Source organism: Misgurnus anguillicaudatus, chromosome 5 (assembly GCF_027580225.2).
Source record: "Misgurnus anguillicaudatus chromosome 5, ASM2758022v2, whole genome shotgun sequence".
Taxonomy (NCBI): domain Eukaryota; kingdom Metazoa; phylum Chordata; class Actinopteri; order Cypriniformes; family Cobitidae; genus Misgurnus; species Misgurnus anguillicaudatus.
In genome coordinates this window covers 30,516,359-30,535,783 of record NC_073341.2, presented here as the reverse complement: position 1 = coordinate 30,535,783, position 19,425 = coordinate 30,516,359, and the positions used below count along the sequence as shown (strand labels likewise).

The following is a 19,425-nucleotide window of genomic DNA, read 5'->3' as shown; positions in this document are numbered from 1 at the left end:
CATGTTATCTTATATGTGCAACAAATTTTGATGCTGGACACCTTCTAAATCTGGATTTCACGAGAATCACCCTATTGTCATTGTGCAAGCACAACAAAGTTGCAAATTATAAAACTGCAAATTTGTCAGCATCCATTGATGCATTATTGTAAAGTCAATACATTAATGTCATGACTCCTTGAGAATGTCTTCATAAAGTACTTTTCTAAATTTCATCATTTCCTCCAAGTTCTTGTTCTGCAAAGATTCCTGCAGAGAAGTGAGTGTGATATTATTGGGTAAAGTAAATTCGGAACCACCATCCAGGGCATTCACCATCTCCAGCGACATCATGAGAGAATCCTTCAGATCTGAACACACTGGGTAAATACAGGCGTTCCACAAACTACATGCGGATCTGTCTCCGGAAAACCTGACCTTCTCTGGAGACAACCCCCAGAGTCCAACACAGTCCTCCAGACTGACCTTGAACAAGTTCAGTGCCTTCATATCAGCCGGGCTGGCCACATTTTTCTTCAGATCATCTTCAACACCAAAAACCAGAGTCACAAAGCCCATTTTCCCATTCAGGTTGACACAGAGAGAATGCAGGAATGTGTCACTCGGCACAGAGAGACCTGAGCTGATCCAGCAGCTGCTGATGATACATCTGGTACCAACTTTAACCTCATCATCAAGCCTGGAGTATTCCACAACACTTCCTGGTGATACAGTCACACTTGGGTGTAGAAAGCTGTGCATTACACAAGGTCTAGTTTTCTCCAATGACTCTGATGTGGAGCAGGTACTAAAGGCCGAAGAGAGGAGGCCGAGTTCAGTTCGGAGACAGGGATCAGAAGTGAAGTGGAACAAATATTCCTCAGTGGTGCCGAGGTGATAAAACTTGGAGTTGTTTAGCAGAATTACATTAAGCTCTGTGCCTTTAAGACGATGAAAAATCTTTTTGCGGACCTCAACGAGGCTGTTTTCCTTCTTTGTGACATTAACTATGTTTTCAGTATAATCCACGGTAGCTAATCGTCCAAGGGCTTGAAGGAAATCCCCATAGGCATCGATTTCACACGTCAGAGGGACGATTTCACTTAACAAGGTCATCAGTGTCTTTGCAGTCCCATAATCAACATAGTAGGTGCTGTCGGTGTAAACAAACTCCTGTCCATCTCTCTTGCAGACTGCTTTAAATTTGTGCATCTTCTCGATGCTTGGCTTGTGCAGAAATTGAGAGCAAGTTCTATATTCCATGTCACAGATTTTGGGTTCCTCTGTTGGTTCTAGAACAAAAACTCCATGTGTGGTTCCGATGGACAGAGGTGAGGGGTGTGCTAGCGCAGTAAAACCCGACTTATCAAACACGATGTCCTCTTGATCAGGAACACTGTAGAGCTCAATGTCATCCGCACAGGTTACCAGTACCCCCGGCTTCATGTGTGAAGGGAAATCCACATACATAGCAAGTTTGAGCTCTAGCATTTGATATAAAGGGTTGCCCAAGGGCAGGGCAGTGAATATTTTACCCAGGGCGCTGGCATTGGGCAAACGCTGACTGAATCCTCCTGCATGTATGACATTGAACAGACAGATAATTATTTTGCATCTGAAATACTTGCTTTGCATTCATTACAACTGATATTTTTTATTCATCTCTATTATCACACAACAACTTATCCAAAGCGACTTACAGTGCATTACAAGGTACACATTTTTTTATCAATGTGTTTCCTGGGTTTGAACCCATGATCTTTTGCACAGCTAATGCAATGCTCTGAGCCACTGAGCTATACAGGAGTACAATAAACCAGTGGCGGCCGGTGATTTATTTTTTGTGGGCACTCGATGCGAAGTTCGTCACAATATGTATGTAGCCCGTCATGTGTGTGGTTCCTTATTTCAAAATATGTGTTATGCAAGCAACACATATGACACGCCGAACACCCACTTTGAATTTGCGCCACTCGGATGAGCAGTCACGAGCCGCCACTGCAAAAAACCTTACTCTGTACAAATAAATAGTTACTATATTAACAAAGACAGTACCTGCATGTATGAGAATAACTTTAAATCCTGACAAAGTCTTGCCATATTTATCATTAAGGCGCTGAAGTGAATATAACGTAGATCCTCCGTTACCTGTGTGAACAGATGAGTTATATATTTACTAAACATGTCAATGAAGAGGGTTTTATATTTATGCATTTGACAAAAGCTTTTATCCAAAGGGACTTACAGTGCATTACAAATAATACATTTTATCAGGAGGCGAGATCAAATGCATGACCTTTTGGCTGTTAAAGGGATAGTTCACCCAACAATTAAAATTCTCATGTTGTTTTAAACTGTATGAATTCCTTTTTTTCTGATGAACACAAAAGAAGATATTTTGATAAATAATGGTTAGCACACAGCTGATTGTAACCATTGACTTCCATAGTAGTAAAACAAATACGATGGAATTCAATGGGTACCGTCAACTGTGTGCTTTTGGGTGAACTATCACTTTAACACAATTTTCTACCAGCTTTTCTACCAAATCTTACCTATCTTGCATCCTGGAGGATCTGCAAACACGTGGTAATTGATGGCAAGAGGAAGTTCTTTCCTCTCCAGCTTCTCAGCAATCTGAGTTTCATATGCAGATTTCTGATCATCATCCACTGCAGTAATGACCACAAGATCCCAGAATGCACCAGACTGAACTGCTTTACCTGTGGAGAAAAACTCAAGATATTCTTACAGAATTTTAACAGTATCTTTATAACACAAAATAATATATTAGACAAAAATATCAATTTTACACTTATTAAAGTATCACAAAAGTGCCATAGTGATTCTGGGTTTTGTTCTTTACACGTCCCATTGTTTTTGAACCTGTGTAAGGTCAACTTGCCAATTTTCCATAATACTTCTGAACGTGCTAATTCTTTCAGTGGTCACAGGATGCACCTGCATGAAGATTTATTGGGAAATGTACCTCTGATTTTATTGAATTTGTCGAGTTTTTCCTTTGTGGACTTCTGCAAGTGAACATTTCCGCGGTCTGCCATGGTGAGCAAGTCCAACCAGTCAAACCTCTACCGATCTAAATCATTGAAGCAAACAACTATTTTGACGTGGTTATATTTTTAACTATTAATTTATACGATGACATTGAAAAAACGTCCGCGCGTATCACTTTATTAAAATGCTTTGAAAAGTCATTTAAACTGTCAGATATAAAACATCTCAGCTAACTTTTTGTACATGTGCAGTTCCGGGTTAAGTCATGTGACCAACACACGTCATAGCGTCTCTTTTGGCGTGTTCTGCGCAGACTTACGTATCCCATGCATCAAAAGACCGCGAGAGCGATTCGAAAGCACGGTTTTTATTCACTCTCGCGGTACTTTGATGTCATATGCCGATAGGTCTGCGCAGTACCGCATGAAGTCGAACACGCATTTTCTCTCTCTTAAACCAAAATTACGATATTAACTACATTAATCGAAAACTATTATTCAACCTTCCGTATTTAAATAAATTTTCATTTTATTATAATTCTGTGATCTTTATAAAACTGTAAGAAAATGCTCAGAGAAGCTTGTATTTAGAAAAGTGTTGTCATAGCAACTTTTATATTGCAATTTTACAGGAGGCAACAAGAGCCAGGCACGCTTGGTAAGAACTTCTTTTGTAGTTTGCAGTTTGTAGTTGTTTTTTTTTTCAAATATTATTTTGTGAAACACAAATTGGAAAGAATATTATAATTCTATAATAATTTAATAATATGAAGTGCCTACTATAATGGCAACAAATGATGTAAAAATTATTTAAAATTTTTTTGAAGATCAATTCACGATTTCACAAAGTGTGATGGATTCCCTAAAAGCTTACTGGACCTATTTAGTGAGCTGTTCTCAGTCTCTCATTCTGGATCATGGCTACTGGAAATCAAAGGATGAGAAAGCCATGTGTCTTCATGATATTGTGATGGTCAAACTGAGCCGCTTGCTTTTGAAGAATCTGGATCAGATCGGATGTTGCAGATCACTGAGAATTTGCATCTTGGCTGACAACTTTCTGACCAGGATTGAAGCTGTGATGGAATGCACACACCTGGTTAAATTAGATCTTAAAGGAAATCAGGTATTTCATTTCCATTCATTACCTTCTGATTTGCGTTAAGGTGAACAAATTACTAATAAGCATGTTCCTGTTTAGATTCTTCAGCTCCCTGATGCTTCATGTTGGAGTCAACTGAAAGAATTGCAACTTCTGTATCTTCACGACAACAACATGGCAACCTGGGATGATATTAATGGCTTGTCTGGCTGTTTAAACCTGACAGCATTAACTCTCTTTGATACGCCACTCAGTTTAAAGAAAAACTACAGGCACTGCGTGGTAAACAACATATGGTCACTGAAGGCCCTGGACAACTATGTTATCTCTGATGAAGAAATTATTCAAAACTGGTCCCTTTCCTTTCAATTTAAAGCAATGAAACAACACTTTCATGTCAATCTGTATTCGTCAAAGCCGGTTGGTGCTCATTATATACTTTGGTCTGTATGGTTATTTTGTGTTTATGTACAAACTACAGGATAGTTTAATGTTTTCTTCAGGATTCATTTGAGACAGAGTTAAAAGCTGTGTATAAATTAATCGCAGAGATCAACAGGATTCAGGCCTTTTGTTGCCCTACACTTATTATACAGCGCTGGATTCGAGGCTATTTAATTAGAAAGCACCTTGGGTAAATATGTTGCAATCATTTTGGTATTTTGACATTTGCTTATAATAATACATGAATGTTAAATATTTGTTAAATGTCTAGAATTAGTCTTTGTGGAAAGAAGCGGACATGGCCGGAGAAATCATTCATTTCCACTCAACCAGTGAATGCAGAAAAAGAGCAGGTATCGCCACAATCTCAGGAAATCATGGAGGAGGACAATAATAACCATTGTGTGTCGGTATGTATATGTCAGATAAAACGAGCTACATATAGAGATACAATTTGAGATAGTTACACATAAAGTGATATTTCTCCCAAAAATGTATATTTTTGAACATCCATTGTCTTTTTTGTTCTTTATAACTCAAATGCAGATCCAACTGCAAGAGTAAATGTTTTCAGGACACTTTAAAGTGAAATAGTTATTTATTTAACACTTTTTGGTCATTTTGAAGCTCAAAGGGTTTTTGGGTTACTATGGGAGTGCATGGTGATTAGAGTGATCAGATTTTTTAAGCATTGCATTTGGAAACATTTGGAAGTTTTTTGTTTACTATAGGAGTGAATGGTGATCACCCCAAACACCATGCACTCCCATAGTAAACAAAAAACGTCCAAATGTTTTCCAAATGCAATGTTTACCGATACAGGCTGCCGTTTTTTTTTTTTTTGAGCCGATATTTGGAGCCGATACTGCTTTTGCTCACTCAATTTACATCATAAAAAGTCTCAATTTAAAAAAGTAACATTTATTGAACTTAAAAAAACTATATTTAACAAATAGTAAACCTAGGTGAGGGTGCTATGGAACCATAAACTGCGCTTTCCACAATGACGAGGATCTCGTCAGCAAAGGAAATTGATTTCTAGCACTTTACTACTACAAATATATATAGAGATGAGAAATAAAAATCCGCTTTGTCCAGCTATGATCAGCTGTTAGGCCGAGCTTTCAATGTTGTCATGGATTGGTTGGTTGTTTTTAATCACATGACCTGCAATCGCTTGCGGCTTCCAACACTCTGTCTGTAAATAATGCCGGATAAAACTATCTGCGAACACAGCAGCCACATATCGGCCGATGCCGATACACATAAAACACGCAAAAATTAGCCCGATATATCAGCTGGCAGATATATCGGGCCAATTTTTGCGAGTTTTATGTGTATCGGCGTCGGCCGATATGTGGCTGCTGTGTTCACAGATAGTCTATCACTAGCAAACCACATGAGGGTAAATAATGATATTTTCTAATCTTTTATGCGTGACAATTTATATACAAGAATTCAGGCTAGACCTATAATCTTCCTAAAGATTTGAGTTGGTGACACAATTTTGTTTTTAAAAGTTTTTAAAAACATTAATTTAATGCACTGCATTTTTTATTGGTTTTGTTGTAATGTTTGTCACGTTAGGAGAAGACAGATGTACATATTAAAAGACTTAATGTGGACTTAAATAAACTGATGCAAGCTGGTTACTCTGAGGTAATATTAAAGTATTGAAAAATTATAAATTTGGTATTTAAATTAAACTACAACTCATGCATTAGTCACTTTTATGCAGGTTTCATTTGAGGCTACAAATGCTAAACCATCTGACAGCCAAAAGGACACAAATTCACCATACATCACCTCTCAACCTCTAAAGTCAGAACTAAACGCATCTAACCAAGGTACAATAAATATTGCTTTAAGTTAACTAATGATACATTTTGAAAGACTTATTTGATTTACTCTAATCTAGATGCCAAAGTGACTGGTAATGAAGACATTAAGGAAACAGCATTTCGTGTTTTGGGAATGAAAGTCCACCAGACTGTGCCATCGAGTAACACATTAACATCCCGTAATGCCATGGCACAGGAGATCCGTGACACCATCAGACATCTTCACACCCAGAGGCCTGGTCCACAGCCTCACTCACCTGCAATTACTTCAGTGAAACATCTGATTGGTCACTGCCATGGCACCATCAGCTTTACTACTTTCAGAGTCATTGATAAAGCCCACAGAGCGCATGAGAAGGCCGAGATGCAGAGGCACCTGGCGGAGAATGTAACCGAGCAGCAATTTGACCGTGAGGTTGCCAAGGGCCACCGAGATGATTTCATGGAGGCTCGGAGGACAGAGGCACGCCTTCGCCAAAAGAGTGACCAAGTGGACATAGACAAAACTCTCAGTCTACAAAGAGCCAAAAGAGACGAGGACATCCAACAGGCACGTCACAAAAACGCACAGTTCGTGGAAGACAAGAGACGGAAGGTACGAGAGCAGGAGATGGTTCACAGCTTCAGCAGACAACATAACTCAATAGCCAGGGTTGTTTTTAGATACAACAGAACAAAGAAACATGGAAACCAACAAGAAAAGCATGATCATGCAGCATGAATGGGTCATGTTGAACAACCAAAAAAGAAAATTTGAATATAATGTTTAGTAGTAGTCAAATTAAGTATGCTTGTGGTACCTCTGATGGTGGAAAGATATGTGATATCTGCAAACATTGTGTTATGTACACTGGCATCTTTTCTTCTAACATCCAGGGTTCCCACAGGTCCTTAAAATCCTTGAAACTTTGTGAATCTTGGGAAAAAAATACAAGGCCCTGGAAAGTTTTTGAAAATATACATGTATAGATACAGGTCATTAAAAGTGCTTGAATCTATTTTATGCAAGAGGTTTTCTGGAAAAAAATCCATATTATTCCCTGATAATATCATAAAAATTCTAGACTTTTTATGCTTATATCTTCTGTATGCAAATGTTGATTCATACCAAAATGCTTTTTTGCAGTTGTGTTTGACACATGAAAACGTCTCGGGTTACGTATGTAACTCTTGTTTCCTGAGAAGGGAACGAGACACTGCGTTTCCTTTGCCATACTTCCTGTGTCCCTGTAACGCCGTCTTTGGCAATATTTCAGATAGCGATATACTTCCTGGCTCCCACATCACCCTGTCTTTGTCGTTAAGCCTCAACATTGGTTGAATTTGATCTACACATTCAGACGCACTTACCCCTGGAGGCGTCCCCAAAGTGTCACCGCAGTGACGCAGCACGAGTTCCCTCGAAATGGAACTGTAACAATGTATCTTAAAAGGTAACACAATGTAACCTTGCTCTCACTTGAAATGTGTCCCCACATTTAGTCCTTGAATTTGAGGGTATTAGACCTGGAAAGTACTTGAAAGGTCCTTGAAATTGAAGTTAACTACAGTGTGGGAACCCTGAATCATACTGTTAAAGGCAATCAAAAATCATTCCCAAAAATACAACCACAAATACAACTTTAAGGTGGAGAAATATAAAAAACACCAGAGTGAATAACACTTTTATTTCACAAAATTTATTTCACAAGTTATATGTTTAATAAATAAGCACTAATGAAAGATTATCTAAAACACTTGGATGTGGTTCAGATTAAAGCCAAACTTCAAAAATCACATTATAACAAGATAATTTAAAGACAAGACAATTAGCTGTCCCATTCAAAAAAAATGCTACATTATGTAATAATGATAAAGTGAATGATAATAAGTTAAAGGTGACATAGAATGATTGAACGGGGTATTTATCCTTGTTCTGTGATGTGACATGTAGACATTTTTTTTTTTTTTTTGGGTATGTAATGCCTTAGAAGCTTCCTAAAAACCTCTCTCAAATAGCTTTATTAGGGTGGGGGAATTTAAATGAGTGGTTTGGCTCCCCCTATTGGCTTAACTTGCAATCTCATTACTGATTGGCTGACTTTGCTGCCACTCTAAAAATGTAGCCAATTATTTTAAAGTGAAGGGGCAGGGAGATGTCTGTGATGTCATAAGCATCAGTTTTTCAGATTGGGCTGTTTTCTGGGTGACATTTCTAAAAGAGGAATTTCTATGAGACTGAGATGTTTAGCATGTCTAGAACTTTTTGTATGTTTGTGAATGCGGGTAGACTACCATTATTCAACAAAGACAAGGTAAAATTGGTTTTTCATTCTCTGTCCCCTTTAAAATTTAATTAACAAAAACCAATAAATATCATTGTGCTATATCTTTATCCAGACCCATGGCATGTTTGTCTAAATCCGCATAGATCTAGCCTGACCTAAACAGGTTAAAACCTCAAAAATCTATGCATAACAGGACTAAAAATCTATGCAAATATGTTTGTCTGTGTCACAGGAAGTACCACAATTTGATTTTATCACCTGTTTAAAATCTATTAGATTTATATTGACAACTACATCAAGAATTACTTCATACTAGCTTAACTTTCTGGCACTAAGACGGTTTTACATTATTGCACATAACCCTATGGCTTCTACTGTAGAAAGCGTAATATTAATATATTGTTTTTAAATAATAATACTCTGATAATACTATTATACAAAACAATATGCAAAACTGTATATTTTCATTGTCTGTTTATGGTGTTGGTGTTTTAGTAAATTAAACTCTTGTGATAACAAACAAGGCTTTTTTCTGTGTTCACACTATCAAAAAGTTTCAAGTACCTGCAGTTGATAAAACTTTTATACTGCACTCAACATGGAAAGTCTGTATTAAATGGATCCACACTGTTGTTGATCTCTGAGTCTACCTGAGCAAAATATTGACCCTAAATATTCTTTCCGAAACTGGATCATATTCAGAAGAGTCGAGCATGTCCACTTCACCCCTCAGTTCCTATACACAACAGGGGTGGGCAGAAAAGCCACCCTGCCTTTATTCTTCTCCAGGAAAGCGCTACATGAAGAAAAGGTGCAGTAGAAGCTGGAGGAAAGCCCAGCGATGTCAGTGGAGATGTAGGGCAGCACGCCTGGAGTGGCCTGGTTGTAGTAAGAAATCTGAGAGAGATGCATACACAAGCATGTTTTGCCAGATGTACTTAACCTTTAGCATTTTAACACCTACACATAGTCTGCTGTACAGTAAGCCTTTCTGCAACATCAGAAATGAACCGTTACAAATGGTGTACGTCATTTCATTTATATGGACTGTTGCATAAAGCTGTTTTGAGTCTTGACTCGTAACTCACTGAATCGTTCACTATATTTGTGGATTAGAATCGTACAGGCTTATTATTCTTACCTTAGTGCAAGAGTTTCCCCCTTCCCAGATAGTGAAGCCAGCACAGAGAACTTCACCTCTGTTGTAGTCTTCAGCAGGAGGACACGCAGGCAAGGTTACAGAACGTAGAGCAATCAAATAAGGGTCTCTGAAAAAGATTTGATAACGTATGTTACTTTTTTATTAATTTCGAGAAAAAAGATAAAAAAGAGATTTATATGACATAGACTGCATTGAAGAAGATTGGTGTTCCTGTAGTTCAGTTAGTAAAGCATTGTGGTTTCATCCCCAGGCAACATGCATACTGATAAAATGTTGCTGTTTATAAAAGGGTGCATCCCAATTCAGGGGCCGCAGCCTTCCAAGGACATATTTGAAGGCCAATGATGTCACCGGGCTGCGACAAAGAATGTCTCAATTCGAAGGCTTCTTCACATGCAAGCCTCCAAATGTGACCTTTTTCTCATAGATATGTATAAAGGCTAGATGTCTCGCCCGTGCGTCTGGCCAATTGAGTGGAATGTCCGCATTTGGCGGCCATCTTGCCACAGGGTGCTCGCTCGCTTGTGGCATTGTGGTTTGATGGTACATGTACGTTTAAATGGCCATGACTAGCTTAATTTTCTACTGATTTTCAAACGGTTAAGTTTGTTATAAACGTCAAAGATGTACCTATGACACTGCATACTAATACTAAAAAAAATTAATGAAACATGTTAAAGCATAGCCACGTTAATAACGTTTGTAAGAAACCAAACCAAACCAAAATTTAGCAAGTTATGGTCATTTAAAAGTACATGCATCATTAAAACACAATGCTACGAGTGAGCGGGCTGCCTGTGGTAGGACGGCCGCCAGGTGATGACGTTAGAGACTCCGCCGTAACCAGGGGGGCAGGGTTTCATATTTTCTTGAAGCCGCCCTAGGCACCGCCATTAGCTAGCATACCCCCACCTGCTCTTAGCATTCCATTGACTCCCATTCATTTTGGCGTCACTTTGACAGTGAATAACTTTACATCTGAGGCGTTTAAAGACTCAATTTGTGCATCAACTATTTCTAAAGAAACACGAAAATGTATAAAAGGCTCCATTACCTTGTAACTTACGTTATGGCCCAGTAAAATCAGTTTTAGTAAAACTATGGTAACGATTGCTTCATAACCACGCGACTCTCTGTCGCACAGTTGAGAAATTACCGTATGGACAGGAGGAGAAGCGCATGTAGAATATGGCGTACTGGCGTTAAACTTTAAAATAAATAAATACTATGCAAAATGACAAAGTAATTGATCAGAATACTTAATATACTTAATATAAAATGTACTCCTGTTCACGCTCGCCGTTTCTGCAAGATTCGGTGGGTAATTCAGATTTCTCTGTGGCACAGCTATTAGAAGACTTACAATTGTCAGACAGGTTGCTCACGTGACCAAGCTCAGTTTGAGTCTGCGCAGTACGCTCGACCCCCCGGAAGTGTGAGCTTCTAATTGGCTTCACTTGTCTCCGTTGAATCCAACGGGGTCGCTGTGTCCATTTCTTTTACTGTCTATGGCCGTAACACATCTAGCCTTTATTATACAAATCTATGTTTTTTTCCCCTGAAACCAAGGATCCATAGATGTTTCCTTCGTAGCCTTGGATATCCCAAGATTCAATAGGTGCCTTTGACGTCTGGGTATTTTGAAATAAACATTAAAAACTGTAGTTAAAGAAAAGTGTATATTTTGCAAATTAAAGGTCCTTGTGACTGTTTTACTATTATAAATAATGTTTTAGTTGGTGAATTTTACATACTGTTGAATAGTTTAATCTGCATCAATGTGTCATATTTTCTAAAATAAAATAAAAATCTGCCTCCATATTTATTTTTAAAAGTCTGATAGGTCTCAGCTGACAAGCGTAGTGGGCAGGAACAGCAAGTAATGCAATTCCCCCCGTAGGCTAGACCGTCTCATTTCAATTCGCTGTTCAAATATCGAGCCAATTCAAAGTCCGCGGAGTCTCAATGTCAAAGATACTTCCTTGCCAGGACTGATCCTTACAAGTCACTTCCTTCAGAGGCTAGGCGAGGCTCCTCTTTAGCATTCGGAGAACACGTAAATCGAACAGGCTAGCAAGTCCATGTCATTGCGGCATTACGTCAGTGAAAAGGTGTGCTTTCAGCACAGCGCGCATAGGATTGTGGGTGATTTCAAAGCGCGAAGGCTTCACATATGCATCCTTTTTCTGTATATGAGATATTTCTCGAACGAAGGACTCAGTCCTTGGTTGAAATTCCGAGGATCCTCGACATTGGAACATCCTCGAAATTCTGGCTTCTGAGGATCCTTCCTTGACATTAAGAAACACCTCCTGAATTGGGATGCACACACCATGTCTGCAAAATCATGCATAAATGTAAGAAATTACCCAGAATCACAAGGGCGCCTTCTGGAGGCCAGAAGAATGAAGTCCTGGACTTTGCCTCCTTTTGTCACTGAAGGGGTGACAACACGGTAGATGGTATCATCTTCATGTGCTTCAGTTATCACTTCACACTCTCTGTATTATAATATTTCATTTTCAAGAAAGAAAAGATTAAAACTATGCCGATTTACCAGGGTTTATATTTTAAGGGTGCATATTGTTTTGTTAAAGTACATCTACTATGAATCAGTGATGCTTTCAAAACATTGACACGTCAATTAGTAGCATGAGTTTGGGGCGTCCCTACCTTTAGCAATTTAGGAATTACATTATTCATAAAACAAAAACCATCAGGACTCATATAATTGCATCAAGGTCATGTAATTGCATTGAATTCAAATAGGATGTTGTGAGTCATTCTCTTTCAATGGATTATTTATTCATGTTGCTTTACTTTACGTTGTTTTGCTTGCAGATTGCATTACAGTGCATTATACGTACTGGTAGTGGTGGTCCCATTCCTTTCTGCGCTTTAAGTCAGACAGCATGAGAAACACCTGCTCGGCTGCCACGGCCACATGAGTCTCCACCTTAAAGCACAACGTCTGGTTCTCCTCAAGTGTGTATAAACTCACCTGTGCATAAAGTTTTTTTTTAAGGCTACTCACCCATTTAACCTCAAAAGACACCCTCATTCATCCATTCCACTTAAAATACGGTTTATACACTGACCTGGTTTTTCTCTGAGGTTAAAACCCAGTTGGTCCGGGCAGCCAACATCTTTAGTGCCGAGACATTGTTGTAACTGAGGTACATCTGTGATAAAGATACTGTATGTGATTAATGCGTTTTATTTTAGGACATAGCTCTTAAAACAAGCTAACATACCTGGTTACTTGGATCCCAGGGAACTGAGAGAGGAACCTCACTTTGCTTACAGGATATTATGTACTTCCTGTAAGAGGAGAGCATAGTTGTCGTCTTGTGACCCATACTGGTTGGCCATGCAGGAATTTGAATAGTTCAAGTAAGCTTTGAATATGGCACATAGCCAGAGGTTATATAACGTTTTCTATGACATAACCTCAAGCAGCTCCTACCTGTCAAGGCGTATTTTCTTTCTAGCTATAGCTTCCTGGAAGCGTCTCTTACCATCCTAAAAAATAAATAAAAATAGTGCACAGGTCTTAGAGCTACTTTTCATGTGGTTTCATGAAACCAATCCCTCTCTTCCACTATGTTAGGGATTGCAAGAATGTTACGCGCCGCTTACCACAGGTTCGGGTCGTATCCTTGGCAACGAGCGTGGCTTCCCGTCATTGTCCAAGACCTCAAATGTCATGAAGGCGGTGTTGATGTGTCGCAGCGGCTCTCCACCCTGATAGGCCTCAGCGCACACTCCCACCTCCATACTGGAATAGCACACGCAAGGCTGTGCATGTGAACAACTTTTCAATGGACAAATTATGGACTTCCTTTCGTTTATAAATGATTACAAATGATATATTAAGTTATAACTTATGCTGCACACATATTAGTGGCCCACAGATCTTTCTCAACAAGGACTTACCTTTCCTTGAATGCATTGTTTACAATGGCCTTCAGTACAAGTCTGTCTCCAATGTGGGAGGGGCCACGAAAGTGAAACATGTCTATGGTCCGGAGAGTTGGATGAGCATTGCACAAGCGACTAGAAGATAAAGCAAATATATGAGTTGTATTTAGTCTGAGTAACACAACAGGAATGATTTCCTCATAGCTTAAATTAATCCTCTTTTCCAAATAGAATACAGAATAGAAACGTATGTGTTTAGTCTGAATACAACTGATTAAACCTGATATGTGTCATTTTTTAATGTTACTCAATGTTCTCCCCACCCAGCTTAATATGCACAGACTGTACCGTATAAGTAAACCATTCGTACGTTGATTTCCAAGAAAAGGGAAAACACTGTGGCTCTGTGGTGACGCCAAAACATTGCCTCATTTGTTTATGCTAATAGTGAAATTTTAGGGTTGGACTACCTGTTGCACACATTACATTTGAATATACAGTAGTAGATACATATTTGTTCACCTGGCAGAAATGGTGGCTACGTTCTCCATCCATGCCATGATTTGCCCACCGAAGGTGCTGACCTGGTGATTGGCATGAGGCGGGAGCACCAGCTCGACACTTTCTACACAAGTCTTCTCCGCGGGCACGGCACAACGGAAATCCAGACACTCATTCACTGTGGAATAGATACAGTTGAGCACCACTTATCAGAGATGAGAGAGGAAGCTAGAACATCTCCTATTCACTGTAATCTGTTCACTCAAACCACGTGATCCTTTGTACAGTAAGTGAATGGTGAAGGTTTACTGCACATACAACTATATGTTTAAATGAGTGTTGTCTGCACTTCTCTCCGAGATACCAAACAAACCAAGCGACACCTTTAATCAGAACACGACTTTTGATTCATGACTCATTTCTCCAAGGCAAGACTCTCTTCAAGTCTTAGAAAATAACAAACACACCTGGTTAAAGTGAGCAAGCAAACCTGTCTGCGCGGAGCAGCTGCTGAGAAGATCAGTAATTATCTCTGCATGGATTAGTCTCATCCTCCTGCGCTCGGCTGCGAGGCTGTACTCCATCTGCTCTGACTGCGTTCGTGGAACGACCTGCTTCAGCTGGACCTGCGCAAACTCAAAAAAATACTCTGGTGATGATGTGGAACTAATTCAGGATTAATCAAGGATCAATGAAACAAAATATAACTTTAAAGGGACACTCCATGCACTTTTCTTATGAAAATAGCTCCCCTAGAGTTAAACACTTGATTTTTGCGGCTTTGGAGTCCATTCAGCCGATCTCCGGGTCTGGCTGTACCACTTTTAGCATATCTTAGCATGGTCCATTGGGTCTGATTGGACCATTGGCATCGTGCTCAAAGAGTTTCGATATTTTTCTTATTTAAAACTTGATTCCGGCGTGGTGATCGGGGACTTTGCTGCCGTGCCATGGCTGCGGCGGGCGCAAAGATATTACACAGTGTCCGAAAGTGGTCCCCTGCTATTGAAAGATACAAAGGGGACTATTTTCGGATGCTGCAGGGTATTGCTGCGCCTGCTGCGGCCATGGTGCGGCGGCGAAGTCCTTGATTATTACGCCAGAATGAGAGTACAGTTCCTAGCCATATTGGCCTAGAAAATCTTTTAATTTTCCGTCGGTCTTAGTACAAGATGTAACTACAGAAGAGTTAGGTTTTGAATGGGAAAAATATCGAAACTCTTTGGTTATTTTTGAGCGTGATGCTGATGGTCTTATCGGATTCAATGGATTATGCTAGGTGGTGGTGCCAGACCCGGAGATCGGCGGAAGGGATTCCAAAGCCGTAAAAATCAAATGTTTAACTCTATAAACCATAAACCATGTGAACACATGGCATTACACCAAATACACAAAATAACGTTCTTTTTAGCAACATAATAGGGGGTCTTTAAAACACCTCATGTCAAAGAGCAGAATGATAACATGCACGTCTTCATTACAACAAACCCCTTGTCGCATTGTTTCCGCATATGTCATCAAGGTTTAATATTTCAGGTTTAATTTCAGAAAAGCAACCGTTACATTTCAAGGTAAGAATGAAACTACAATGATTGTATGTCTTAAAAGAAATAAATCTTAATTTTTTTATGTATTTTAACTGAAATGTGATGACGTATGCGGTCGAGCAACGCGACTTCCGGAGAACAAACCCGAAAACATGTTCGGGACGTGTCCGGCGGAACTGGCACGAATGGCCACCCTATTCACACAGGACGCATTCTGGAAATGTTATGGCAATGTACCTAGGTCGTCATTATGTGACCAATCCCAGAATCAATTCCAGGACATGTTTCCATTTATACAGAAGGCAATTATGGTTAATTTAAACCCCACGGTTGGGTTTATCCATAGTTTACCCACCTATGGTCTGAAACCACTCATCAATTTTTAGACATAAGAATGTTTACTGATCTGATTTAAATTGACTTTTTTACTGTACCTTTCCTGTTTCAGTACGACGGGCCACAAAAGTAGCAAAAGCGTTGCAGATCTTCCACCGTCTGTCGCTGAAGAGGTCTTCACAGCACACCAAAATCCCAACCTGAATCAAAGATCTCACATAACGAAATAGTCTCCAATAATTTGTATAAGCTTAAATAATGCATATTCCCACAAACCTCCATACTGGATGTAAAAGCTCTGTTGACTTTGGCTTTAATATTTACAACCTGTCCAACCCTGAAGAAACAAAGCAAAATGTTTTGATTATAAACAAGCAAATACTTGCCTCTTGGCAGTCTGTCTTTTTTTATTTATAGTAACTGCTTCCACTGTGTAAAATGTTTTTTACCCTATGGTGGTCTCAAAATTAATGTCGTCCACCGAGGCTGTGATACAGGAACAACCAGCATGACGCTCAGCTGTGAAAATGAGATCAAACAATGTAAAAAAAGAGTTTTTAATAGTTCAATTTTAGCTGTTGTATATAGCAAACACACACAACTAGGTTGCTATTGTATCATTCCAAGAAGATAAAACATGTTCATAAAACATGAAAAGAAGCATGTTTCCAACCACCATCTCTGCTTTAAAAGTCCTACAAAAGTTTTGAACACAAGCTTTGTCAACCACCTTCATCAGATAGACCGTACTGGTTGAGCAACATGGCTGTGCTGGTCAAACATGCTTGGATGGTCTAAGCTGGTCTTTTTAACATGGATTTAACCAGCTTCTTACTCTGTTTATACACAATAGTAGTCAGACGTCTCCATCTGTGATGTCTCATGACTTGTAGTACAAGCATACGGGGTGCACGCGTGTACATGAATGTTGGAGGTGACGGAAAAGATTCAGAGTCAAATAGACTATAATGTTTCTGAGTTATTTCTGAATTGTGGGTGGGTAATTCGATAAACTTATCTGAACATGAAGCAAAATCAATAAAAAAACCATCAGGTCATTTCAGGAGTGATGGCAACTCAATGTATTTCTAAGAAATGTACTCCTGACAGACCAGAGAGGCAAGCTGTGGAGTCCATCCATTTGAGAAGTTGTCCAGCGCTGAGCTGTCCACAGTGGTTGGCATGGCAGGGAAGGACTATTTGACTCATCTTCACCTCTGTCGGGTTCCTGTACACCTCTCCATTCTCAAGAATGAATGTAGGCTCTTCCAGCAGCACGGAGTCCCTGGTTTCATTGGCCATAATAGGGCTCAAAAACAATATTTATGAAAATATGGACATCTTATCATTAGTCTATGTATATATACTAAAAATTAGTTGGTTATTTTCAACCCAGCGTTACATTATGTAAAAATGGGACAAACCGAGAAAATGTTTATATATTTGACCTAACAATGGGTTAAAACAGCCAAGCATAGGTTAAATTACAGGTAGGTTATAGGTTAGGGTCCCTTTTAGACCCACGCTGGACTGAAAATAACCCAGCATTTTGGGGGGTCTAGCATTTTCTAGGCGAAAATATCCATGTACTCAAGGATTAGACAGTTGAAGTGTAACTTTTAGGTCAAATCTATTTCATATTATATATTGGCAATATGTGCCTTTGCAGTTTGTTTATTTGTTGTCTGTCCAAAGGGGAATTTAAAGGTCACATTATTTCAGTTCAAAGTAAAAAAGAATAACATTTGCACATATTTATAATAAAAAAATTTTTTGGAATTACTGTAATAGCAAATTTCATGTGAACAGATTTTGCTATAGCATATGAATTAAAGGGGCCATAGCATGAAAATCTGACTTTTTCCATGTTAAAGTGCTATAATTGTGTCCCCAGTGCTCCTATCAACCTATACAATGTGAAAAAGATCAACCCAGTAACTTAGTTTTGGTAAACCATTCTGTACAAGCACATACAAAAATAGGTCATTGAAATTTGGCTCTCCTTATGATGTCATAAGGAGCTCTTATTAGAAATACCACCCCTTAATCTGCACTATCCAATCACAGCACTGCCATTAAGTGCAGAAAAATAAGAGAAAAAAATATTCACAGCACAATTGAGTTTCAATTGCAACAAACCACCATCTTTGTGATCAGTGTTTGCACTTCATCAGCTCATTTGCATTTTAAAGGACACACCCAAAACGGCACATTTTTGCACACACCTACAAAGTGTCAATTTTAACATGTTATAATAAATTAACTATATGGTATTCTGAGCTAAAACTTCACATATGTGCTCTGGGGAGACCAAAGATTTATTTGACATCTTAAAAAATTCTTGTGCCATGGCCCCTTTAAATTAAAACAATGAAGAGTGACTTAAAAAAAGGACAAATCAAGTAAAAATAGTATATTAGTTCTTTGAATTAATAGATTTAGTCTTGGCCTTTATATTTTAAAAAATTTACCTCATGAAAAACTGTATTAATGCACCAACTCTAAAAATAGTTGAACAAAGCCGACTGTTGCAACGCACCATCTAATGCGTAACTACTAGTTTATTTACACAAGCCAGGTCACAAACATTATATTAAGAGGCATCTAGGTATATAACTACAACTGTTTCACAATAGTTTTCAGATATCATTATTAACTGAAAGCATGAACATTTAAGAAATATTAACCACAACCATTAACCAGTGTCCCGTTATTCAGCAGCTCTTATACAATAAGCACTTGTCACATGTTTTCGTTTAAGGTGTCATGACCTCCAGCAAAATCCTGTAACCTGTTGTTTACCGAAATCATTCTGCACACTAATAAAGATTTAATAATATGAACAGAAGCGGTGCAAGCTTTAGAAATCACTATTAATAGACTGTTAACTTATTTTAGTAACTTACTGTAGTCATGATCTAAATTTAGACTAAGAGCTAAGTAAATTATCAAAGACTTGTATGAAAATCCATATAAAGGTTTATTGTAAAACACGTTCTCCCAAATTCTTGCTTGGGTCATTTTTTATTCTGTCTAAACTTTTTAATAAAGATGAGAAACAGAAGATAATCATCAAACTTACGTGTATTTTTGTTAATCTGTTCTTATTGGCACGAATGAAATTAGATTTGAATATTTGATATATAAATAAAATGAGACATTCTGGTTGGCATTCACGCAAACTGTCCACACACGCCACTGCTGCGCTCGACTCCTTTATAAGACATATGAAGTTACAGAGACGCCCACAAACTTTTTTAAGGTAGACTGATTATTTATGATTAACTAAAACCTTGTGTCCAACCATATCA

General features: G+C 38.6%; 3 protein-coding genes across 5 annotated transcripts; 1 reads left to right on the top strand and 2 right to left on the bottom strand.

Annotated features, from left to right (window-relative positions):
* Positions 1–13: 13 nt before the first annotated feature.
* Positions 14–3,595, bottom strand: fpgt (fucose-1-phosphate guanylyltransferase). The gene is made up of 4 exons (XM_055167715.2): positions 2,969–3,595; positions 2,535–2,702; positions 2,035–2,127; positions 14–1,553 (listed from the first exon to the last, which is right to left on the bottom strand). The coding sequence occupies exons 1-4, from the start codon at positions 3,039–3,041 to the stop codon at positions 169–171; spliced, it is 1,719 nt and encodes a 572-aa protein (XP_055023690.2). The 5' UTR covers positions 3,042–3,595; the 3' UTR covers positions 14–168.
* lrriq3 (leucine-rich repeats and IQ motif containing 3) lies at positions 2,996–7,417 on the top strand. 2 transcript variants are annotated; one of them, XM_055167716.2, is made up of 9 exons: positions 2,996–3,042; positions 3,626–3,651; positions 3,821–4,119; positions 4,195–4,515; positions 4,599–4,729; positions 4,811–4,949; positions 6,127–6,198; positions 6,278–6,386; positions 6,458–7,417. In XM_055167716.2, exons 3-9 carry the CDS (start codon positions 3,847–3,849, stop codon positions 7,099–7,101), a joined length of 1,689 nt encoding a protein of 562 aa, XP_055023691.2. In that variant the 5' UTR covers positions 2,996–3,042; positions 3,626–3,651; positions 3,821–3,846; the 3' UTR covers positions 7,102–7,417. The 2 variants fall into 2 exon arrangements, with proteins under 2 accessions (XP_055023691.2, XP_055023692.2); XM_055167717.2 differs by lacking the exon at positions 6,127–6,198.
* A 613-nt stretch (positions 7,418–8,030) lies between these two features.
* acot11b (acyl-CoA thioesterase 11b) lies at positions 8,031–19,343 on the bottom strand. 2 transcript variants are annotated; one of them, XM_055167713.2, is made up of 16 exons: positions 19,197–19,343; positions 17,227–17,425; positions 16,564–16,633; positions 16,391–16,451; positions 16,213–16,314; positions 14,722–14,857; positions 14,253–14,409; positions 13,746–13,865; positions 13,449–13,587; positions 13,276–13,331; positions 13,064–13,130; positions 12,908–12,991; positions 12,677–12,810; positions 12,179–12,310; positions 9,789–9,915; positions 8,031–9,544 (listed from the first exon to the last, which is right to left on the bottom strand). In XM_055167713.2, exons 2-16 carry the CDS (start codon positions 17,414–17,416, stop codon positions 9,377–9,379), a joined length of 1,743 nt encoding a protein of 580 aa, XP_055023688.2. In that variant the 5' UTR covers positions 17,417–17,425; positions 19,197–19,343; the 3' UTR covers positions 8,031–9,376. The 2 variants fall into 2 exon arrangements, with proteins under 2 accessions (XP_055023688.2, XP_055023689.2); XM_055167714.2 differs by lacking the exon at positions 19,197–19,343 and having other exon boundaries at positions 16,845–17,370.
* Between the last annotated feature and the right edge of the window lie 82 nt (positions 19,344–19,425).

Coding starts and splice junctions, on each gene's coding strand:
- fpgt (XM_055167715.2), bottom strand. CDS start 3,041: ATGGCAGACCGCGGAAATGTTCACTTGCAGAAGTCCACAAAGGAAAAA. Junction 2,128..2,534: donor TCCTCCAGGATGCAAGATAG/GTAAGATTTGGT, acceptor CTGTTCACACAG/GTAACGGAGGATCTACGTTA. Junction 1,554..2,034: donor AGTTATTCTCATACATGCAG/GTACTGTCTTTG, acceptor TCATACATGCAG/GAGGATTCAGTCAGCGTTTG.
- lrriq3 (XM_055167716.2), top strand. CDS start 3,847: ATGGATTCCCTAAAAGCTTACTGGACCTATTTAGTGAGCTGTTCTCAG. Junction 4,516..4,598: donor ATCTGTATTCGTCAAAGCCG/GTTGGTGCTCAT, acceptor TGTTTTCTTCAG/GATTCATTTGAGACAGAGTT. Junction 4,950..6,126: donor ATAATAACCATTGTGTGTCG/GTATGTATATGT, acceptor TTGTCACGTTAG/GAGAAGACAGATGTACATAT.
- acot11b (XM_055167713.2), bottom strand. CDS start 17,416: ATGGCCAATGAAACCAGGGACTCCGTGCTGCTGGAAGAGCCTACATTC. Junction 12,992..13,063: donor CCTGGGATCCAAGTAACCAG/GTATGTTAGCTT, acceptor TCTTTATCACAG/ATGTACCTCAGTTACAACAA. Junction 12,311..12,676: donor GAATGGGACCACCACTACCA/GTACGTATAATG, acceptor ATTATAATACAG/AGAGTGTGAAGTGATAACTG.